Below are 25504 nucleotides of genomic sequence, written 5' to 3'. Positions count from 1 at the left end.
GTTTTTTATTCTTGCAGTCTGGGTGATGCATGAGTTCACTCAAAAATGTGTTGCTTTACACACCAAACATTTACATCTTTTATGAATCAAAGTTGAAAATGTTTGCAAACTACATTAAAATATTCTTTGACCTTAAAAGTAGGGAGTAACACGAAAGACAGTTACCTTTGACATATTTATTTATTTACATATAAAATACATCAAAAGCACTTTCTTCAGTGATTACTAGAAGGCTGAAATCTGGTCTTTAAATTGTTTTACTAAGAAACATGTACGTGAATACACAAGAACTCTGAAGACCCATGAAAAAATTGATTGCATGTGCATAGCTTAAGGGCAAGATTGATATAGGAGCTTTCAATTTAAACTCCCCCTTCTGGAGCATGACTTGTTCAGGTTAATTAGAGTATTAACAAGGAGATTTTTTTTCAACATATTGTGATTTTATATATTTTATATTTTGGCAATACCATAAAAAAAAACAAAAACGTATTAATTAAGGGAACCGGAAGTCTGTAACTGATTGGGATTCCAGTTCATCCTTACTTGGCACCTAACTAGTTACATATATCAATCGAAAATAGACCTATACGTTTAGGCTGTATCTATTTATCGGTGATCCACTGCTTCTTGGTCACAATCATCATGTAGGCTGGGATCTAGTTCAGTCTTGCAGCAGTAACCAGGAAGGTAGGCACCATTTATTGCTAGTTTTTAGCTAGGAAGAGCAAGAAGAGGCACGGGAGCCTAGTTAATTTACATAGCTTGGGCTCACATTAAAAATTGGCGTGACCTCATGATAAATGTTTGTATGAAAAAATGTTTTTTCTCATAAGATACTGTATTTACTTACCCACATACAATTTGTATTTATTATATTTATAGTTAAAGAAATTTGGAGTTATTTTCATCATTCAGCATGTTTTAAACTATGTTTTTATAATTTTGTTTCTTTTTAGTCAGGTAAATTCTCACAAGCTAACACAAATCACAAAAAGCCCAGCATCCTTTACATAGTTAGTCCGGTTGAAAAAGACACAAGTCCATCCAGTTCAACCAACAAACTACAAACTAATTGTCATGGATGCATTCTGTACCTAATACTTTTCGTAAAAAAAATGCTAATAATTAACCATTCGTTTAAAAAATTGTAAACATAAAAAAGAAAAACTGACCAAACCCCATTATAGTTATCCTTTAATTATGTTATAAAATCATACTATTGCATAAAACTATTATTATAATTAGAAAAAAATGTACATTAAAATGATAAATTCAGTACATTTGTTTAATTGCCGTGAAGGAATATTTTCCATGTAGGTACACAAAAAAGAACAAAACAGTACTTAGAATGTAATAAAAAGAAGAAAACAACCATATGATTCATGACATTGAATTTTCCCTTTCCCTGTTACTAATTTCAGGAAATGATCATCTCTGGACTGCAGCCTGAAACAGCATATGCCATCACTGTGACAGCTTATACAACAAAAGGTGATGGTGCTCGTAGCAAGGCTAAAGTTGTGACTACAAGTGGTGCAGGTAAAGCTCTTAGTACTTAATTCTTGTCATACAGCTACACACTGAAATCTGTTCCATCTGCAAAAAAATTCATTTTTTTTTTTATGTGGACCTGGGAAGCAGGCAGCTGTATCTCTAAAAAAAAAAAAAAACTCTGCCTTTATGATCAGGTATCATATAGTGTACATTGCACTAGATATGTGAATGATCTGTGTTTTTAGAAATGTAGATATAACAAAGGAATGCTAGGTATGTGAAATCAATGCTCCAGCTGCAAATATTTTAGCAGTGAAACACTGAGTTTCAAGAAGTGACTAATGCTAATTCTGGTATCTCATTTATAATGGAAATGGGTGCTAAAAAAGTCACAACACTTTACATATTTTCTGAATCCAAACTATTTTCTTCTTTAAAAAAGCAACCACTTTATAAGGATAATTAGCTTATTTATGTTTAGAGGACAATGAAAAGAAGATTTACTTAACTGATCCTCTGCACCTCCAGGCTGCTAGATTGGTCCCTTCAGCAACCATACCCCCCCCCCCCCCTCCCACCACCGTACCCACCAATGTTCCAGCAGTGTAAAGTTATGAAATAAGGGTCTGTAACCCTGTATTGGACATGTTGATACCAAGGGACAGTCCACTGCCAGTAGTAAAAATGCTTCTCTACACCTATAAAAAAACAAGCAGTTAATCCTTTCAGTTTGGACACAACCCCACAGCAAGTAACTTTAAGAGTAGATTATTCACAAGCAATATCATCATTACATTTCGTTTTATGAGTCTTGATTTACTAGACTGCAAAAAGGCAGATGATGAAGGAGCCCTTATGTCTGGGCTCCAGATTGTTCTGCTGTGGAGGTAGTTCAAGCACCAAAAGTAGACTGATGACAATACGTCAGCATACACACTGTATTATAAAGCTCCAGGTCAGTCCACTTTTATTTTGCCCAAATGCCAGTTGCCTGTCCAGCTCACAATGAGACATCATGTAAAGGATATGGGATGACTGCATTCCCGTAAAGTCAAATTCTTTATTGTAATACATCCATAAAATCACATAAAATGTAGCAGGATAGGTGAATCTGCATTTCACGTGATCAAGCGCTTAGCCATAGAGTGTGTTAGCACTACAATCCCTCATAAACCAAAGCTTTGCACACTTCTTTCATGTAACAGCATATCCAAGCAGTACAGAAAAGTAGTGTTTTCCTAAATAAGGAGCCATCTATTTTGGTTTCCAAACACAAAATACTTGTTTGCTCTTTGGCTAGGGTTAGGCTCTTTGGATGATACTTACTACAAGTTGATATCACAGGCTACTATTAACTCTAACCAGGTAGTACCTACATTTTGCAAAAGAACATTGTTCTTTCACTTGCTGATGAAGAAAACATTTAATTACACTATGCTTAATTTTATTCTTGCTCAGCCCTGCCTCCTCCTTCCTCATTGACTCACTGGTTGTGATTGACAGCAGTAAGAGCCAATAGCTCCCGCTGCTGTTTCAGCCAATAAGGAGGGAGAGTCCCCAAACAACCGAGGCTCTAGTGCACATTGCTGGAGGAAGATCGGGTAAGTATTGGGGGGGGCTGGAGTAGCTCCTGCAAACCAAAGTTTTTTTTACCTTCATGCAAAGAATGCCCGAAGGTTAAAAACCTTGAGCCCTTAGAACCACTTTAACTATAGTTAACTAAAAACAGAGTTATGGTAATAGCACTTATAGAGTTCACAAAACCATACAGACAGCACACCTGCTGTGTACATAGGTGTTGTGTCCTACAGACTTCCATCAACCTAGATTCAGCAATAAAACATAGTGTCATATTATTCAGCAGCCATGCTGCCAGAAGGCTCATAACTCTGCATGAGGTATAGAGCAGAGCTTGAATCAGACTGTATGTTAGGTGAAAAAGGTTATACTGTAAACAAGCTAGCTTTATTATGAAGGCTACTTCTCTTTTCCAAAAATAGGATTTCTTTAGTACAGCATGGGAAGAGTAAAACAGCTACTGTTTTTTGAGGGAAAGATTTCAGGATAATTTGCGTTATACTGCTGCTGTTTGAATGATAATTTGGGCATTATAAAAGGATTTGGACGCTGGCAAACAAAAAACAGTGATTATTCTGTTATAACCCCTCCCACTCTCAACAATCCTTTTTTTGCTAGGGTCCTAGGAGGATGGATGGCTTTTCTCTGCCGCTCTAACCATTTTTATCAGCCATATTTTTCCCATTTTTTTTTTTCGTTATCCTTGACTTATCTATATGCTGATTAAACTAGTTTCTTTATGCCAATAGATTTAGAGAGCATACCCAGACCCCACTGGACTGGACAATTGCAGAGCCTGCCTGGAATGTGATCCCTGAGCAGGGAGCTCTACATTAGGGCACTGTTAAGACCTTAGTGTACTGTGTTAGTCACAGAGCACTTTTCAAGTCCAGAACTAGGGCCAAGCCTCTGTTGTGTCCCTGCTTCTGAAGACTCTTTCATAAGTAGGCCATGTGTGCTGAGCATCAAAAGTTACCTATTTTTTGGGCACCATTATTTTTTTTCATGAAAAAAGAATAAATCATTAAAGAATTTAGTGCTTTAGTAGACAGGGCATTGAACATGTACACTCTGCACTCTTTTCTAGCCATTCAGTGTGAAATAGCACCATCCCACCAACCACCACCTTAATTAGTTCTTACTGTTGGCTGCAGTTACCTGCTGTTCCTGAGTACATAAGGTTTTACCTAGTATTCTCAGCTACGATCTCCCTGCCAAGAAGTATAACATCATTAAAAATACAAGGGAACCAATACTGTTGTATCGGGGTCCCTTCAGCTTACAATCCACTTCAAGTTCCAGGTCAGTCTGCAGTACTCCCTTTTAGGGGGTGACACCAACAGCCTGCTTTAGTCCCTACATTCCTTGGAGTCTTACTTAGCACTGTTGGTTGTTGCCATATCTTGGGAGGATTTTGCTGCAGTTATGCAGTATTTCTTGGGCCAAATTGCAGCTTTGATTGAGTATCGTAGAGGCTATAAGCTTATCTTAATGCCTTCCTCTCCAGAATGATTATCTGACCTGCCTACAGCTTTAGTAGGCCCCATGCCTTCTGCTGAAAAGGCTCTGTCTAAAGAAGAGACTCAAAATTCTTTGATAGATTATATTACCCCTGATGAGTCACAGGCAGCTGCCATAGATCTCAGGTTTAGAGAGACCATTTTTGTTGATGTGATGTGTTCCACCCTAAAAATGAAAAAATACCTTTAGCTTCTGCCTGTGCTGTTACTAACCTGGGATCTCTTATAGGCCCTAGTACTTCAAAAGTTGACTAGGAAACCCTTAATAAACCATTTTACACCTCCCAAACATTTTGCAGCCAAATATCCATTTGAAAAGTCATTTGATCCAGTAGTGTGATATCTTAATAAAAAAACACTGAACATTCCTGTAGAGGATGATCCAATGTTTTGTATTGGATTTAAGGATTCCATAGATAAATGCTTGAGAATGATTTCTTTCTCTAGCAGGCCTTGCTTTGCAGCCTGACATGGCTATATTAGTCTGTCAAACATTCGAAGAATTGATTAAATATATAACCCGAGGTCCCATTTCCATCCACACTGATCCCCTATTTGTAAAGTGCTTAGAGCTCATACTAATTGCCCTGCACTATTGCTTAGAAGGGTTTGTTGATCTCTCCTGTTTTCCTGACTGAACATCCTTTCAATGAACACAGGGAGTACTCTGTCGTTGAAATATTGGTTGCATGTAAAAAAAAAAAAATTCTGTGCTTAACCTTCAAGGGTCAATGTCTCTTTGGAACTGGATCTTCATTAAGCATGTCATTTGGGGAAGGGCTACTCATTTACACCAGCAGAAGAAGCCTGGACCTCAAGCTGAAAGGACCCTGAGGCCAGGAAGAGTTCCTTTTGTTACTTTCAGGCTTTAATTTTGTGCGGTCAAACCCAAGCCAGAAGTCCAGTTGAATCACAAACTCTGGGCATCTAAATCCCTGAAATCCCCACTTTACATAATAGAAGCCTTTGTGAACATTGGGATAGACAGCAATTCAAATGCCGGGGTAAGGGAGGTGGTTTCCAAGGGCTACAAACTAAAGTCCTGTTCTCAGCCTCCTCCCCACTTTTATGTCTTCCAAACTTTCTGTATCACACAAGTTAGCAGACCTCCATGCGGCCCTTGCAGTTCTCTTGGATCAGGGTTCCTCTACCTAAAAAATTTTAGGGATATTATTATAACCCTTTAAAGTGATTGTAAAGGTTAAAGATCAAGCTTAGGTAAGTATAAGGGAGCTGTATATACAGAATGCATTAAAGTAAACAATCTTCAGCCTTTAGAACCACTTTAACAGTTCCCATACCAAAAGGGAGCATTTATCCCATCTTGCATGTTGAGGCTCTAAATGTCTCAATTCGAACCCAACAGCTCCACATGGAATCCACCAGGTCTATCATAGCCTCTCTCCATCAGGGAGACTTTGAGGCAGTCCTGTCTGTCTAGTTTCACTTCCAGGCCCCTACAAATCCACAGCCTGTTATCATGGGACAAGTTACTTCAGTCTTTGGGCAAACTTATTCACCTGTCACCAAGGGCCAGGTTTTCTCTGACCTGGTGGCTCATTAATCCAGTTCTGGAGTTAGGGAAAACATTATTTTTGATCTCATGGAGGATGCTTACAACAGATGCAAGCCTGTCAGGTTGGAGGAGTACTTTACACCTTATTGGTTCAGGGGACATGGACTCTGAAGGAATCCTGTCTCCCAATCAACATTATAGAGCTCCAGGCACTTTGCTTGTCCCTACAACCCTAGACATGTTGACAACTGGGTCATCTGAGGATCCAGTTGGAAATTGTCACAGTAGTGGCATACATTAGGCATCAGGAATGAACCAGAAGGTTTGCTATGGCAAGAGAGGTAGAAAGGAGCTATAATCCAGGCGAAAATTGTCAGGTGCTTCCCTAGCAATCAGAAATCATAAAATGATTATTTATAAGCTTACTTTATACATTTTTTAGCCTTTTTTGCCCCATGCTCCACCCAGATGCCAGTGCTATGCTGGAGGTTGTTCAGCATGTTCTGCTCCTAACCATACTTCTGCCTCCAAAATACGTAATCCATAAATGAATGAAAAAATTGTGAGAGCATAGCGACTTTCCAAAGATGACTGTGATGTAAACAAAGACAAGGCGCTCTTCTGATTATGGCACAACTGCAGGGCCATCAGTTAGTCTGAAAAGGCTCATATGTGACACGAGCAGAACACAATTATAATGATATCCATGGAAGGGGACTTTGTGCAGTAGGTGATCCTTGTTTACTTTATGTAAGTAACACAATCTTGCTGACAGATACAAATGAAAAAACGTCATTCCACTTTAGGAGCTAATCATAATTTAGATACTCCAGAATGATAGACATTGCAATAACAATAGTTAGTTTATAAAGTTTATGCTTGACATGAACGCACAGATTTTCTTAGCTCCCCTTCTTTTATGGTTCTTTTATTTTATCCTCCATCATTCCTTCCATGTAAAAAGTGTCACTTACAAAACTATCATAGCCTCTTATAAAAATATATAGGTTAATGTGTGGTTGTTTTTCCTGTGTCTATTCTCTCGCTGGTTAGGATCACTCAATTTCCCCTTCATCCTTGCATCTGCTCTTTCTGTTGCCACATGGGAAACAGAAAAGTCCAAAAGAAGCCTCTTATGATAAAATAGGTTTAAAAAACAATATACTATAAAATCTTCACATAAACTTTACATATACACCGCTGTGCAAAGGTTTTAGACAGGTGTGAAAAAAAAATGTTGTAAATTAAGAATGCTTTCAGAAATAGAAGTGTTACCACTTGCCGACCAGCCACAGCAGGTCGGCAGGTTCCCGCGAATGCAGTGATCCTGCCCACTTGCCAGCGGGGAAGCTTATCCATGATTGCCAAGCGCCCACGATCCCGTGAAGAGAGAACAGCAGTCTGCTGTTGTAAAAACAGCAGACCGTTGTTCTTTCTGGTATCAATGCAGAGCTCCTGTGTTCCTCCTATTTAGGAACACAGGTCTCTTTATTAATTCCATAAGCCCATCCCCCCACAGTTAAAAACACCCCCCTAGGCTTAACCCTTTGTTATTGCCCCTGGGATAACCCTTTGTTATCGCCCCTGGGATAACACCTTCCTTGCCAGTGTCATTATTACAGTAACAGTGCATATTTTTAGATCTGATTACTCTAGTAATGTCACTGGTCCCCTCAAAAATGCCAGTTAGGCTACGTTTCCACTGTTGCGACTTGCTGTGCGACTTGACACATGTCAAGTCGCACAGCAGGTCAAAAGTCATTCATTTCTATTTGGCCCGTTCTCACTGCCGCGACTTGAGCTGCGGCGACTTGAAAAGTAGTTTGTGCACTACTTTTGGGCCGACTTCAGTGCGACTTCCTTCTATAATGAGGGACAAGTCTCACTGAAAGCCGCGAACAAGTAACACTACAGAGTCGCGCTAGAAGTAGCACGACTCTATAGCCGCAGCAGTGGAAACCGGGCCTTAGGGGTTCTATCTGTCTGCCGCAATGTTGCAGTCCCGCTAATAATCGCTGATCACCGCCATTACTAGTAAAAAAAAAATGACATAAATCTTTCCTGTAGTTTGTAGACGCAATAACTTTTGCACAAACCAATCACAATAAGCTCATTGGGATTTTTTTTTTACCAAAAATATGTAGCAGAATACAAATTGGCCTAATATTATGAAAAAAATAGATTTTTTAACTTTTTGGGGGACTGTTATATAGAAGAAGGTGATTTTTTTTTTTTTTTTTTACAATTGACGCTTCTTTTTTGTTTATAGCGCAAAAAATAAAAATCACACAGGTCATCAAATACCACCAAAAGAAAGCTCTATTTGTGGGAAAAAAAGGACATCAATTTTTTTTGGGTACATCATCGCACGACTGCGCAATTATACCTTAAAGTAGCACATTGCCAAATCGCAAAAAAATGGCCTGGTCATTAAGGGGGGAAATCTTCCGGTCCAGAAGTGGTTAATAGTTTATTTTTATCAATTAACAAAATGTAAAATAAATAAACAGAAGAAAAATCCAAATAAAATCAATATTTGGTGTGACCACCCATTGCCTTCATAACAGCATCAAGGTACACTTGCATACAGTTTTTAAGGAACTCGGAAGGTAGGTTGTTGCAAACATTTTGGAGAACTGGCCCCTGATCTTTTGTGGATGCAGGTTGCCTCAAATCCTTCTGTCTCTTCATGTAATCTCAGACAGACTCATTGATGTTGAGATCAGGGTTCTGTGGGTGCCAAACCATCACTTTCAGGACTCCTCGTTCTTCGTTACACTGAAGATAGTTCTTAATGACACACTTCTTGATGGCATGGCATGATGGATAAGTATCTGCCTCTGTTTCTCAGCATTGAGGAAACCATTGATCCTGAGCAAATCTCCAACTCCAGTTTCAGAAATGCAGCCTCAAACTTGCAAGAAGCCTCCACCATTCTTCACTGTTCCCTGCAGACATTTATTATTGTACCATTCTCCAGCCCTCCTGCAAACAAACTGCCTCCTTCTACAACCAAATATTTCAAATTTTAACTCATCAGTCCAGAGCACCTGCTGCCATTTTTCTGCACCCCATTTCCTATGTTTTAGTGCATAGTTGAACAGCTTAGCCTTGTTTCCATGTTGAAAATATGGCTTTTGCTGCAATTCTTCAATGAAGACAACTTCTGGCTAGACTTCTCCAGACAGTAGATGGGTGCAATGGTTTCCTCCAGTTCTCTGCTGATGGCACTGCTGCACATCATCAATGTGGATGGGAAGTAAGCATGATGTGTCTTTCATCTGCTGCATTAAGTTTCCTTGGCCGACTAGTGCACATACAGTCCTCAACATTGCCCATTTCTTTGTGCTTCTACAAAAGAGCTTGAGACCCCAGTCTGCTTTAAAATCTTTGCCTGGGATAGACCTTGCTGATGCAGTATAACTTCCTTGTGTCTTGTTGCTGTGCTTAGTCTTGCCATATGAATCCAGTATCCCACAAATTGAGTACACCCCTCACATTTTTGTACATATTTTATTATATCTTTTCATGTGACAACACTGAAGAAATTACACATTGCTACAATGTAAAGTAGTGAGCGTACAGCTTGTACAACAGTGTAAATTTGCTGTCCCCTCAAAATGACTCAACACACAGCCATTAATGTCTAAACACACCATTATTTGGTGTGGCCACCATTATTTTTCAGCACTGCCTTAACCCTCTTGGGCATGGAATTCACCAGAGATTCACAGGTTGCCACTGGAGTCCACTTACACTCCTCCATGAGGACACCACTGAGCTGGTGGATGTTAGAGACCCTGCACTCCTCCAACTTCCGTTTGAGGATGCCTCACAGATGCTCAATAGGGTTTAGGTCTGGAGACTTGCTTTGCCAATCCATCATCTTTACCCTCAGCTTCTATAGCAAGGCAATGGTTGTCTTGGAAGTGTGTTTGGGGTCGTTATCATGTTGGAATACTGCCCTTGCGGCCCAGTCTTCAAAGGGAGGGGATCATGCTCTTCTTCAGTATGGCACAGTACTTGTTGGCATTCATGGTTCTCTCAATGAACTGTAGCTCCCCAGTGGCGGCAGCACTTATGCAGCCCCAGACCATGACACTCCCTCCACAATGCTGGACTGTAAGCAAGACACACTTGTCTTTGTGCTCCTCACCTGGTTGCTACCACACAGGCTTGACACCATCTGAATCAAATAAGTTTAGTAAGTTCCAATAATCCATGTCCTAAGTTTGCTTGTCTTTAGCAAACTGTTTGCAGGCTTCCTTTGAATCATCTTTAGAAGAGGCTTCCTTCTGGGACGACAGCCATGCAGACCAATTTGATGCAGTGTGCAGCGTATGGTCTGAGCACTGACAGGCTGACCCCCCACCCCTTCAACCTCTGCAGCAATGCTGGCAGCACTCATTTCCCAAAGACAACCTCTGGATATGATGCTGAGCACGTGCACTTAACTGTTTTGGTCGACCATGGCGAGTCCTGTTCTGAGTGGAACCTGTCCTGTTAAACCGCTGTATAGTCTTGGCAATCGTGCTGCAGCTCAGTTTCAGGGTCTTGGCAATCTTATAGTCTAGGCCATCTTTATGTAGAGCAACAATTCTTTTTTCTTTATCATTCATTGACAGACACAGCTCTCTCTGATCCATATCAGTAGAGATATACTGCCCCCTACAGGAGTAGAACACTAGGCAGAAAAAATTTCTGGCTACGCCTATGGGCAGTCCCGGAGGGTACACCCTTTCTCTTCCTGCATAGGATGTCAGTTTTAATCTGCCTAGTCAGGAGTAAGTACCTAGTTCCTTGCTGGGATCTTTGGTCCTGGCATAAAAGTTATTTTTTTATGTAGATTTTTTTTTAGCTAGCATCTTTTTCTCTGGAACTTTATTTTCTGGGAGATCTTCAAGCAATTATGCCGGACTGGGCGACGGGCTGGATCCCTATATCCAGTGGTCATCCCAGTGCCAGCGAGCGCGTGCAGGCCTTAGCTCTGCGCTGGGTCAGCCGCGACATAGTCCCAGTGGATGGGTACTGGCCCCGCGAGTTAAACGTCTCGCCAGGACGCATACGACAGGGTCTAGGCTTATGTCGCAGCGTTCCTATTTGGCTGACAGCCCCCCCACTTAGGTGGCGTCGGGTCCTGTTTGGGATGGTCGGACCCTCCCACTCCTGGGGTTCCCTCTATCCTGTTGTTGCCTGAGGCTGGGCCTAGTGTACAGGCCGCATGGGGGGCCGGGGGTGCGCTGTTTGCAGCGCTCGATCGATCATGCGAGGGGGGCCTCGGTCGGTTCCTCCAGGGCTGGATGGTGTAGGAGGGCTGGCGGGGGGTCTCCCTGGGGAGTCCTGTTGCCGCGCTGGCCGGGCGGGGCTGCCATTTTGTTGTAGCCTTGTCTGCTTATATGGTGGTGGCCATCTTGGTACACGCGTTTTCAGCCATTTCGTGGTGGATTTTTTTGCTGTAAATGCTGGTGGAGTGCCTGGAGGCGTTCTGTTGGTGGAGGAGCCCCTCCCTTCTTCCCGGCTCACTCCTTTCTCTGAGCCACCGCTGGGACCCTCCTATGGGGGGGTTAAATCCAATTGCTATCTGGGGACAGTGAGTTACTAAGGGTAGTCTCTCTCTCTTTGGTGGAGTTAATTAGCGTGTGCCTGATCTGCGGAAGAGGGGGGGGCGCTGTAGTGGGGCTACTTCTTTAAAAAAAAAAACAAATTTTTGTAATTTTTTGCAAATTTTGCTGGCGGGTTCCTCAGGTTCCGTATGGACCCTGCAGGCCGTGTGTCCCCACCTGACCCCCTCACGGAATCCGCAGGACCTTCCGGATCTCCACTGTCCATCAATGCATTTTCGGCAGTTCGGGAAGCATTTGGGAGGTGGGAGGTGCGCTGAAACGTTTCCCCACCTGCCCCTGCCTCATCTGATGTCTCGGATTCTGAGTCTGACTCAGCTGCTGCAGACGTGGGCCTCCCTGCCAGGTCTGGTATCTCGCGCCCTGTCTCCTCAGATGATGAGGATAACATTTCTACCTTCCCTGCCGCACATGATCAGGCGCTTTTGGATGCACTGCACGTTGTTTCAGTGTGTGACACCCTGTATTTTGGAGGACGCAGTGGTGGCTGTGCCTGGGGCGCAGGTAACATCTGGCACTCACATGCCATCCAGAGCAGCACATTTTGCTAGCATGCTCGTTTAGGATGGGACTGTCTAAGACATTCCCCTGGGGTGTCTAAGCGGCTGCTAGACGTTACCCTTTAAGGAGTCTCTGGTACAGTGGACTGTTTCGCCTATGGTGGATGTATGTTCTCTAGGCTGAATAGGACTTCCGTAGTTTCGGTGGAGGAATCCCCGTCCTTTAAGGACTTGGGGGATAGGATCACGTGGGCTATGGCCCGCGATCTGTACTCCCTGGCGGGGTCTGCACTGGAAACATTGTTCATGATTGCCCTTGCCACGCAGACTCTGCCTGATGGGTGGAGTTCCAACGCTGTGACTTGGTGAGTGGCATGTCCCTCCTGCCCTGGGGGAGCTGTTGGACCAGCTGGCGCAGGCGGATCTCCCCTTTCAGGGGGGATCGCTTGTTTGGCGCTGCCCTGGATGACATTATACAAGGGTTTCATGGGGGGAAGAGTGCTTTTCTTCCACAGGCTAACAAGGGTAAGGGCCTTCCTCGCGGACGGGGTCCCTGCCTTTCGGCTCACAACAGTTTCTTCGTCCCTTGGGGACAGTCGATGGGGCAAAGTCCTTCGAGACTTCCTCGGGTGGTTCCAAACGACCCTAGTCTGGCGAACAAGAGTTCGGTATTTTCCAGAGCTGCGGACAAGGCTTACTCGACCTGAAGGTGCGTCTTCACCCATCTTTGAGGTGGGGGGGTCATCCTTGCCAGTTCTCGGACCTACGGCTTGCCCGGATCCCAGGCAGCGGGGTTCAGGATGTCATGTGGTCCAGTTGCAAGATCGAGTTTCGATCTGTTTTTTCCGGTGCGCTTTTTCTCTTCCAATTCATGGCTGTCCCCGGATCGCTTGCTGGCGCTCAATCCCTCTCGTGGATTGCCCTGAAGGCAATCCTTCTCGAATGGGACTAGAGTCCAACTCTCTGGACTTTCGGATCCGGCTGAGCCGGGTGACCAGGGAGTCTTGATCTGGAATCCTTCCTCCCCTTTTTACTGGACGATTGTCACTGGACGATTGTCACCGCGGTTACCAGCCTGTCTGGGTGGGGAGGAGTCCTCGGCAGGTTCTCTGCTTCGGGAGTATGGTCCCTGGAGAATCCAGGTTACCAATCAATGTCCTGGAACTGAGAGCGATCCAGCTTTGCTTGGTTCACTGGATCGGGCACCTACAGCTGTCCAGTGCACATTCAATCGACTACGCCACGACCGTGGCTTATGTCATTCACCAAGGGGGGCATCATGGGTGTCCTTACGGCCTTGGAAGTGACAGGCATTCTTTGTTGGGTGAAGCGCCTTGTTCCAGCTCTCTCTACTGTTTCCTTTACAGGTGTGAAAAATTGGCAGGCGGATTGCATCAGTCAACAGGCCTTGGATGCAGGGGAATGGTCCCTTCATCCGGAGGTTTTCCAGCAGTTGTGCCTTCATTGGGGCACTCCAGACGTGGACCTGTTGGCGTTGCATCTACTGGATAGTGCAGAGGTTTGTGGCCCGCTCCTGGGACCCTCCTGCATGTGCAATGGGAGCACCATGAGTTCGGTCAAAGGCAGAACAGTCGCAAAGTTCAACATGAACAATGCTGAGAAGTTTAGCATGGTTGCCTGTGCAAGGCTGAAGCCCGTGTGGTCGTGTGAGAGTGCTCACGGATGGGCCGAGGTCAGTATCAGCTGCTGTCTGCCTTTCCTCCTCTCTAGTTGCTGCCAAGAATTCTTTGCAGGATCGAGGCGGAAGAGATTCCGGTCATTCTCGTGGCTCCGATCTGGCCTCGCCGAGCTGATACGCCATCCTGATCAGGCTAGCCGCAGATGCTTCTTGGAGTCTTCCTCTCAGGGAGGATTTATTGTCTCCAGGGCCAATCTTCAATCCGGCTTTATGGTCGCTGGCTTGCCAGCTTGGCTGTTGGGAGCCAGGTGCTGAAGGACAGGGGATTGTCTGCTTCCATGATTCCCACCCTGCTTAATGCGTGGGAAGCGACTTCTAGGATGATTTTTTCTTCATACGAGAAAGTCGTATATTGCGTGGTGTGAGTCTCTTTGGGTTCCCTCTCGCTCTTTTCTCGCTTCCTTCAATGGGGAGTTGCTCACAAGTTGGCCTTGAGTACTGTCAGGGGTCAGGTTTCGGCTTTGGCAATTTTTTTCCAAAGGCCGTGGCCGCCCGTTCCCTTGTGCGTAACTTCTTCCAGGGGGTGCGACACTTGGTACTTCCAGTGCGACCCCCATCGCCAACTGGGGCCCTTGATGGTACAGTCGGTTTTTTCAGAACCTTCTTTTGCAAGTATTCAAGGGTATCCCCTGCCTACCTTTTACAGAAGATAGCCTTCTGGTTGCTGTCACTCTGCGTGAAGGGTGTCGCACTGACGACATTATCCTGTCGTTTTCCCAATATGTTGGTTTATGGAGACAAGTGGTACTTCATCCGGATCCGTCCTCCCCTCCGAGTGTGTTTTCTAGTGCTCACTTGCATGAGGACATTGTATTACCATCTTGTGTCCTAAGCCCTTACATCCTGTGGAATGTGCATTGCATTCTCTGGATAGAGTTTGGGCACTCAAGGTATACTTGACGACTACTGAGTCTTTTCGTAAGTCAGGTTCGCTCTCTGTACTTACGGATGGCCCATGAACGGGACTGCCTGCGTCTGTTGCGACTGTTCCCAGATGGCTCAGACAGACGGTGGTGCAGGCTTATTCAAGCAAGGGTCAGGTCCTGCCTTTCCCTGTTTTGGCGCGTTCTACTCGGACGCCTAGTGCTTCCTGGGCTTTTTTGCCATACTGGCATCTGTGCTCCAGGTTGTAAGACGCCTACCTGGTAGTCTGTTCACACCTTTACCACATTTTTTAAGGTGGATGTGCTGGCATCTGCAGATGCCTCTGTTGGCCGCAAAGTTTTTTGCTGGCTGCTGTCTGGAGGGCTTTTGGCCTTCCTTGAGGGTGTTTACTGTTTGTTTCAGGTTGGCCTCATCTTTTGTTCTGCTGAATCCTATGTTGCCTGGTTGGCTATGTTTAGCCAAGGGGACTTGTTCTTTTCTGCTGTTCCCATCCCTCATTTTATGGCACTTCTTTGGGACATATCTACTGATATGGATCAGAATGAACTGCGTCCGTCAATAAACGATAGAGAAAACTGGATTTTTGACTTACCGTAAAATCCTTTTCTCTTAAGTTCATTGATGGACGCAGTACCTGCCCCTCTATTTTCAGTTGGGTTACTTTCTGATACTGCTTTGATACAAAACTGACATCCTATGCAGGAAGAGAGAGGGTGTACCGGAGGGTACTGACCTGAGACCTGATAGAACACCCTTGGGATGAATTAGAGTGGAGACTGCAAGCCAGGCCTTCTCATCTACATCAGTGACTGACCCCACAAATGCCCTTATGCAAGATTGGTTAAGCATTCTCATAGACACACTTCTAAACCTTGCTCAGCCTTCCCCAAAGAGTTGAAGCTGTTTTAGCTGCAAAGGGTGGGCAAACTCAATATTGAACCCTACCGACTAAGACTGGGATGCCATTAAAGTTAATGTGCATGTAAATGCAGGTGGCCCAATACTTTTGGTATTTATAGTGTATGTATATATATATATATATATATATATATATATATATATATATATATATATATATATATATATATATATATATATATACTGTATAATTCAATCTGTCACTGAGGGTCTGTCTGTCCAACATGTTTTGTCTTAAAAAGACATCATCAGGAATTGTACAGTTGAATATGTGATTTTTTAGCAGTCACTATTGTATTTTGGTTTAATTGGGTCTACCTACATGCACTTTATTACACGCAAGGCTCAAAATATCAAGGATATACACTTCACTTTGCCGCCAGGTAGACAAGGCTATTTCTTTTTAATAAACCAAACTCTTTTCTGATGCAATTCTTTTGGAAGTCCAGCTGTATTTTCTATTTTCTTTAAAGGCACTACCAATCAAGGTTAAAAAAATTGTCATCAATGTGAGGGCTGCTGCTAGAATAAAAGCAATTTATGACATATATAATTTAGTGACAGCTTCTAGCAATCTCTTCACTGGAAACTTGAAGGAGTTATTATTCCATTTCTTTGGCCTCTCCTTGCTTTGCTTATGCTCCATTGGCTTTAATAATGGTTCGAACACATAACAAGAATAAAGCTGGGAATTATTTTCTCTAAACACGCTTTCCTTAAAGTTTTTTACAATTTCTTTTATTTTATCCAAGCCAAATATAAACTTTACAAAAGCAATGGCTAATAAAAATATTTTAACTGCAATGATATGGGTCACAAGGAAAGGCAGCATAAGTTACGTCGCAAACTTAATTAACTATTTAAAGAGCCCTATAGTTCTGTTTATCATACTTCACACTAATTATTTAAAAGCATGTGACACAAAATCTGTATCGTTTCTCAAATTTGTGCCAACCCTTATAGGCAGGTGTCTAAATACACCCTGAGTTTTTTTATTATATAAAGTGTTAGGAACAGGAAATATACAGATATTGTTGTTGTTCTAGATAAAGCCTTAGACTATAAAGAGTGACAGTTACATTTGCGATGCAGAGCCTATAAGGTTGATAAAAGATGAGAGACAAGAATCTCTACATTGACTATTAGCTGATAACAGTTTTTATTATTAAAAAATGATTGGCATGTGTCAGTCTGCCTAAGATGATAGATGAATCCCTTCAGCAGAAGTTCTAACAAATAATTTAGAAATGCAGTCAGTGGAGTCTAAATACAAGTTTAGTGGTCCCATGGCATTGTAGTGTCAGGTACATGTTAACAATAACAGGGAACTATGGAAAACTGCAGAATAAGTAGCTGTAATAGATTAGCATATTTATTATCAACAGTATGATCCTGGGACTGCTTCCTTACCTGAAAATGTGTAGTGAAAAATGTTAGTTTGGACCAGTGACATCAGTTATGTAGGTTAAATATTTAGGTCACATTCATACATCGGCAGATTCTTGTGGCTAGTATGAGCGGAGCATGTGAATAGCAACAGCCATTCAGCCTTTTTAACCTAATGACAGGCTAACAATGGCTGCTGATGTTCACATGAAGCCACAGAGTGGTTACTTGTGGTTAGGCATGGATCTCCAGTCCTGCATGCAGTCAGCCACGTCCAGGCTCAGACATCTGCCCCTCATGGTAGGTAACAGATCTGTGTTCGGCTACATGTGAACATCGGTGGCCACTGTCAGCCTGCCATTAATTTAAAAAGGCTGAGTGGCCACTGCTATTTGCATTTACTGATTCTTACAACTGAAATTTAGCAGCTGCATGTAAACTGCCATGCAAAATCAGCCTTACACACTGCTGTATTTTCTTAGTATGCAAAACCCTTATTTTTAATAACTATATTGTCTGGGGAAAAGCTGTATTGTTTTACCTTTGGGAAACTTCCACAGTCACAAGAGATATGTACCGGGATGCATTTTTACATCTTAATAGAAGTGTGTCTGATTCTCTAAAGGCTGTAAGAAACATTAGGTACTTAGTTTCTTCCATAAGAATTGCGGTAATACTGAATTTGCAAATACTGGCATTAGAAACTCCTTACCCTGAAATTTAGAAATCTAATAATATTTTTAGTACATACAGTAAAAAAAAAAAAGAAAAAGGGAACCTTTTTTGAAATACACATCTACTGAATTTAAAGTTTTGTTTTATTGTTATTAATACTATTAATATGGGGAAAGTTTTCATCCAAATTGTTTCACTTATAATTGTCATGTTACTGACATCACAAGACTTGTATGTCCATTTTTTCTAGTGAACTGTCTGAATTAAACAATGTTTTTATTTCAGTTCCAGGTAAACCTCGGCTTGTCATTAATCACACCCAGATGAATACTGCTCTGATTCAGTGGTATGCACCAGTGGAATCCTTTGGTCCTCTCATGGGCTATCGTCTGAAATATGGTCGCAAAGATGTGGATATTCTCACTACACTAGAGTTCTCAGACAAAGAAGATCACTTCACAGCCAAAGAAATACACAAAGGAGCATCATATGTCTTTAAGATATCAGCCAGAAACAAAGTGGGCTTTGGGGAAGAAAATATACAAGAAATTACTATACCAGAGGATGTTCCAAGTGGATTTCCTCAAAACCTGCATTGTGACAGCATGTCATCAACTTCAGTGCAGATAACTTGGCAACCTCCCATCCTAGCAGAAAGGAATGGTGTAATCACAAAATACATTCTCCTGTACAGGGATATCAATAATCCATATCATCCGGCTGAAGTGCCCATTGTTCCTGCTGACACAACTGTGACTCTTACCACCTTAAAACCTGATACCATTTATGATGTTAAAATACGTGCTTACACAAGCAAGGGTCCTGGTCCTTATAGTCCAAGTGTCCAATTCAGGACACTGCCAGTAGATCAAGGTAGGATTTGTCTGCTTAAGTCTCTGTCCTTAGAATTTATTTTCTTGGGAAAACAGGGTATGGAAGTACTTGCTAATCCTGGAGAAACTTCTTATGTCATTAGGGCTGCAATTCCATAAGGTAAAGTACAACAAGCTTAATACATTTTAAAGGCATTTGTTCTTTGTATCGATACTTCCTGCATAACGCTTTCAGGTAAGGTAACATTCTAACTTAGCTGGAGCCACGAAAAACCGTATTGCAGGTTCTTATCAACCCATTTCTCCTTGAGCTTATTTCAGGAATGGTGTACAAAACGTTGGGTGTAAAATTCAAAGTTCAGAAGCAGATGGGTGTACTGTCAAAAAAGAACATTTAAATACCTTTTTTATACTTTTCCAGCAGTGTTCGCAAAAAATTTCCACGTGAAAGCTGTCATGAAGACATCAGTGTTGTTATCATGGGAAATTCCAGAAAATTACAATTCTGCGTTACCATTTAAAGTAAGTTTTTTTCCTTTTAGGCAAGAAAGTTATGGTGGTCATAAAGTGGAATATTTTATCCCACACACCAAGCTAGGGATACATAATTGAAAAGGAATTGGTACGGATCGTTCAGATGAAGTCTGAATTTGATTGTGCTGCTGATTTAATGCAGATACAGTATTCCATTATAATACAAGATATGTTTTTCGACCCAAACCTAAAAATGTAACATAAAAACACATATTACATTTTTTCATGCAGTTATACATTGTGGGGGGTATCTAATAAATGGACCTTGAATTTTGAATCAAGGCCGCTTTAATATTGCTCTTATCACTCATCTATGTAAGATAGACTGTTTCAAGCAAAACCTCATTTTTGGATTCATTCATTCCTTCTGAATCCTTTTACCTCAGAAGGATCCTTGAAAGAATTTTCACATCTCTGGAAACCTTGCTAAAGCTAAATCATATGTGGCCAATGGGAAAAAAATCCTATTACATTGGTGGCTAAAGGGAAAAATAGCCCCCTTTAGTGGCGATCTGAAGGCAGCTGACTATGCCAAGTGGCAATGACCACGAGACTCTGCAGCACCATCCAATAAGAGGTCATTCAGACAGAGTTCAGGGAACCCCTAGCAAACTTTGGAAGAACTTTAGTTGCAAATGGCTTTCATAGACTATAAATACATTTTTATGGAAGGTGGGAGGATACAATTTGGCTTCACTTGTTGCAGACAGACCCAGAGCTGGCATATCTTCAGATAATCAGGAGGAATTAGTCAATGATTTTAACTCTTCTGATCAGTTTTTCCCTTCAGAATTTGCAAGTGACACTGTCTGAGGTTTCCCCCCAGAGATGTTATTGGATTAAATGATCATATGTTGTTGGACACAAAAGAAAGAACTTGACAGGATAGATCTATGGGAGCTGCCATTATCCAGTCAAAATAAGGATGCGAGGTCACTCAATGTTTGACATGTTTCAGGACTGTGACGGCATGACTTCTCACACTGTCTCGATTCGTTTGAATATGCTCTGTGTGTGTGTGTGTGTGTGTGTGTGTGTGTGAGGTCAGGCAGTTTGCTGGCAGAAATTGTTGGATTGTGTGATTTAGCCATAATGAGCATGGTAAAATGGAGCCAAGTTTTCATTTTATTGTACATTATGATAACTAAATGTTTTTTCTGCATGGTCAATAAGCTCACATAATAACTCCTGCAAAAGTGCAATTTTTACTTTTTGTACCTCTTAAAAAGCACTAACATTATGTTTCTAGTACAAAGTATGATGAGGTTATTTAGAAGTAATGTAAAGGTTTTTAACAAAGTATGTTTATTTTTTAATGCTGTGCTGTTAAACAAATAGCATATAACCATGCAATTGTAATAAAGCCTGCAAACATTAATTGCAGGCTTCATTTAGGCAGATGACCCTGCCAGATCTCCTAGTACACAGAGCGACCCTGGGCACCACTCACAATTTTTTTGTCACTTATTGTTGATACTGGTACTCGCTATACATGTGTGCTGTATCATTAACAGCACTATTGTCTCCTAATGAAGCCCTAAGTTTGACAAAACATATTTGGATTTTGGTACATGCTTTTTAAGGACATTAGTGTATAACTTCTCTAACTATTGTTTATCTTTTCTGAGGGTCAGTTTTAATATTTTATTAAAAAAAAAGGAAATGGAAATGAGTAAGGAATGAGGCTGTTGTATTGAACAGTAACGTCTGATATGCAAGGTATTGTCATACTGCCAAATAGAATCATTAGTGAGACTGTTGTACATATTAACATTTTTAGATCAGGCACATTTGTAAATCTGGACATATATCATTTTTTCATATTTAAAGTGGTATTAAACCCAAAACCAAAAATTTAATATATTCCAGCTTAACAGTCATTAGATGTGATGACTGCATTGGTTTTATTTTTTTAGATTTTTTCCCCCTCTGTTTTTACCCGTTGATATGGCCAGTAACACACCTCATGTATTAGAGCATCTACACGTCTACACTTTGGATGAATGAGCACAGAGACACCTTTGGACAGCAGCATTGTCTGTCTGGGCGGTGGGGAGTGTTAGATAAACTAGAAGATTTAGATACACTAAACAAACTGAAGCCAAACTGCAGCTAACATTTTTTAACCACTTGCAGCAACAGTTTTTTTTCCTTTTGGCATAAAGGTTTACATACATAAATAAATGAGATTAGCATGCATCCTTGTCAGTGGTAAATGGTTTGTATCAACCATGCAACTGCTACATCTGCAGGACAGCTTATTCTGTTGAAAAACAACAGACGTACTGTCAGGATCACCAGGTGAAATTAAAAGAAAGCAGTCATCACATAAAATAATTGGTAAGCTGCAATATGAAAAAAGGTTTGCTTTTGGGTTTAATGCTTCTTTAATTGTGTTTAAAAAAAGTTACATTTTAGTCAGGTGGGTCAGAAACACACTGCAATGAAGAAGATTGTCATTCCAATTTTTGCAAGTAAGCAATTTGAAAATGTAAAGAAATTCACACAAACATTTCAAGACCATCTATTGTTAAAACATTTTGACTTTTATTTTTTAAGGCAGTGATTGGCTATACAAAGCCATATGTGAATGTGAAGGATTTACCGATTCTGGTTAAAACAGAAACAGTATTTGTGTGTTTTGCTGAAATGCTTTAAGTCAAGATATCAATTGAGAATGAACAGGGTTTGTGTAATCATATCCTACAGCAGTTTACTGCTGTGCCTTGTGTGATTCCCTTACAGCCATAGACCAGAATGTTTTTTTTGCAGCCTCCCCCTGCTCTTTCCATGGTGGTTCAATATATCATCACAGCTCTTTCAAGAAAAGTTATATATTACCTATTAAGTCTGATAAAGCGTTGAAGTTTTCTCTATAAAAGGGTTTGGCTAGCATCAATGGTATGAAGTGGCCTTACTGAATTATATTCACTTCATAGAATTTGGGGTTTCTCTTTTTTGGGTCCCACACTGCTACAAACTTCACTATCCAATTATATCCAAGCAACCTAGAGTCATAGGTTCCCAACAGACCACCTACCACCTCTATATAAAACACACACAGCTAAAAAATGGGGTAGTACTGTTTTTAAAATTCACTTACTTAAAATAATACTTACATAAATAGGGGGTTAAAGAGCAACTTATTGAAGCATTTTTTAGCTAAACATAGAAATGCTTTTTAGAAACGGGTTGTGTTTTGCCAGATAAAAAATCTAACAAATAACTAATCTTTTAGATCCTGTATGATGATGGAAAGAAAGCTGATGAAGTAGATGGTCGTGCAACCCAGAAGCTCATCAAAAACCTAAAACCAGAAACATTATACTCATTTGTTCTTACGAATCGGGGGAACAGTGCAGGAGGTTTACAGCACAGAGTGGCAGCAAGAACAGCTCCTGATGTCCTAAGAACAAAACCTGTTTTTATAGGGAAAACCAATTCTGATGGCATGATAACTGTGGAGTTACCAGAGGTCCCTGCCAACCATAAAATAAAGTAAGTCTATTCTATTTAGTTATATTTTTTAAATACTTTTAGTTTTCTCTATTGATGTGATGTGCTGTACATAATAAGTAGGTCTTGACCTAATGGGATTGCATTAATAAAAAGCAAATAGGCTGTTCACTATGCAAGGCCTTTTTCATTTTGTAAGGGGATTTTTCCTTAGCTTAGTAAATGAGGTGAAGCTCTACTGACTTCCATCATCATCATTTTAGGCCAGTTTGGTGCAATTAGAATCAAGATTTCCCTCTTGTGTTCTATCTTTTTGAGCAGGTGAGGCAGAATTCATACTGTAGGGAAGGTGTAGATTTTGTCTGAACTGAGACCTGAGAATTATGAAGGCATCACAGTCTGGGGCTAGAGGATCCTTGGTCCTGGCTACAAACAGAGAAAGTTTGTTTTTGATTCTGGAGGCTAGGATGTCTGCATCAGGAGTTCCCCCACATTTATTATAACCGATTGAAGATCCAGGCTGTGGTGACTAAGGTAGTTTGCTTTCTAGTTTTCCACTCCTAGAATGTTGACTGCAAAGATCACTGGCCAGTGAGTTTCCATCCATGAGATTATCTGGCATGCCACATTCAAGGCTGCATAGCTCCTGGTGCTGCCCCCCTGATGGTTGATGTAGGCTACAGCCATGGCATTGTCTGACTGTACCCTAATTGGGTGTCATCGCATTAGGGTTGTCCAATTTTGTTGAGTCAGTTGAACAGCTCTAAGCTCAAGGATGTTGATCGGGAGCTTCGTTTTCACTGGTGACCATATTCCCTGGAACCATGAGGGACTGTTCCATGTTGACAGGATGTTTTGTTGGAGAGCTCTTCATTGAAATTGGGCAAATAGTACATCCTTGAAGAAGGTTACCATGAGACCTGTAATTCTCATGAAGAATCCCATTTTGGGATGACTCTTTGATCTCAATTCTTTAGTGTGGGTTCTGAGAGTAATCGTTTTCCTTTTTGGAAGGAAATCCCCCCTGGGGTGATTCAACCTGCCTGGAGTGATCCAATTGTCATAGACTGCACAAATATCTGTTCATAAACAGTGACGATTTTTAAAGATTTTACATGTCTCTATGTAACCAAAGGAGCCATGTAAGATAGAGAAACAAGCTGCACAATGCCAAGGCTAATGCGGACAGCAGCATGTTTTAGGCTTGTTGTGTGAAGCTCCATCTGCAATATAGCGGCATTTTGGGAAAGAAAATCTTCTGCAGCTTCCTGCAGTAGTGCCTCAGTGTCCTCATCATTCCCTCCTGTGTCTGCCTCCTCTAAAGTAGGCATATTGGGATTTGGCTCAGGCAGAGAAATGTAAGTAGAAGAGGCATGGCAATTCTGAGCCTTAGATAAGATGAATTTATTAACATTTTAATTTGTTCGAGGTATTGTGACACAAATGCAGAAAATTCAACGTTTGTCAAATAAACCACTTGTTGTGTCAGATGTAGAGATCGATGTTTGAGCTCTAAGCAGAAGTGGCTGTAAACTGTGTGACCTGTGGTCTATCAAACTTAAAAAGTTTACACCGTAGTGATTACATTTAAAGTGTAAGTCCACCCTAACACTAAAATCCTAGCATCTATAGACATCCACAATGTAACACTAACCTATATAACCCTGTAAAGAAGAAATCGGTATTCATACCTTTTTTTGAAGCCGACCTCATCCTGTTTCCCGCGGGGGGAAGCTCTGCAGAGGACACAGCCGACAACTAAATGAATGGGGAGTGACGTCACCCATAGACTTACTTTGGGGCTTCTGTTGTCGGTTGTGTCCTCTGAACCCGCCTCCACAGCGAACCCGCGGCTGACAGCTGAGCACGGGATCGGGTCGGATCAGCTTCAAAAAAGGTATGTATACTGATTTCTTTTTTACAGAGTTAGATAGGTTAGTGTTAGATTGTGGATGTCTGTAGATGTTAGGGTAGACTTACACTTTAAATATATGGTCTTTTTTTAATTATGAAAATTGTTATTATTTTACATTTGTATGAGAAGTCTTACAACTTCTTTATACTGATAACATTAAATTAGAAGAAGTTCATGAAGGACAACATAGTATATTGTTCAACTGGTATTGTGGATTGTGTTTCCAACCAGAGGGACCAGAGTTTTTCAATTTTTTTGGACAACTTCGAGCCTTTTATACTGAACAAAATTATAAAAGCAACACTTGTTTTTTAACCCATTTTTCATGAGCTAAACTCAAAGATCTAAGAAAACTGGGATTCATCCATGAAGAGAACACCTCTCCAAAGTGCCAGACTCCACCAGTTGTGAGCATTCGCCCACTCAAGTCGCTTACATTGACAAACTGCAGTCAGGTCGAGACCCCGATGAGGATGATGAGCATGCAGATGAGCTTCCCTGAGACGGTTTCTGACAGTTTGTGCAGAAATTCTTTGGTTATGCTAACCAATTGTTGCAGCAGCTTTCCAGTTGGCTGGTCTCAGACGATCTTGGAGGTGAAGATGCTGGATGTGGAGGTCCTGGACTAGTGTGGTTACATGTGGTCTGCGTTTGTCAGTTGGATGTACTGCCAAATTCTCTGAAACCCCTTTGGAGACAGCTTATGGTAGAGAAATAAACAATCAATTCACGCACAACCGCTCTGGTGGATATTCCTGCAGTCAGAATGCCAATTGCACGATCCCTCAAAACTTGTGACATCTGTGGCATTGTGCTGTGTGATAAAACTGCACATTTTAGAGTGGCCTTTTATTGTGGCCAACCTAAGGCACACCTGTGCAACAATCATGCTGTCTAATCAGCATCTAGATATGCCACACCTGTGAGGTGGATGGATTATCTCGGCAAAGGAGAAGTGCTCACTAACACAG

At 41.6% G+C, this 25504-nt stretch overlaps 1 protein-coding gene across 15 annotated transcripts in view; it reads left to right on the top strand.

Annotated features, from left to right (window-relative positions):
- Positions 1 to 25504, top strand: part of PTPRD (protein tyrosine phosphatase receptor type D) — a 1741884-nt gene that overhangs the window by 1518576 nt on the left and 197804 nt on the right. For 7 of the 15 annotated variants that reach the window (XM_082266421.1, XM_082266422.1, XM_082266419.1 and 4 more), the window contains 4 exons: positions 1425 to 1542; positions 18081 to 18668; positions 19050 to 19150; positions 22401 to 22660. In XM_082266421.1, the coding sequence (XP_082122547.1) occupies positions 1425 to 1542; positions 18081 to 18668; positions 19050 to 19150; positions 22401 to 22660 (1067 nt within the window). The remainder of the gene's footprint in view (positions 1 to 1424; positions 1543 to 18080; positions 18669 to 19049; positions 19151 to 22400; positions 22661 to 25504) is intronic. The other 8 variants (XM_082266423.1, XM_082266420.1, XM_082266418.1 and 5 more) reach the window with 3 other exon arrangements.

This window comes from Pelophylax lessonae (genome assembly GCF_965119305.1).
Source record: "Pelophylax lessonae genome assembly, chromosome: 1".
NCBI classification, from domain to species: Eukaryota; Metazoa; Chordata; class Amphibia; order Anura; family Ranidae; genus Pelophylax; species Pelophylax lessonae.
This window is presented reverse-complemented; position numbering and strand designations above follow the sequence as displayed.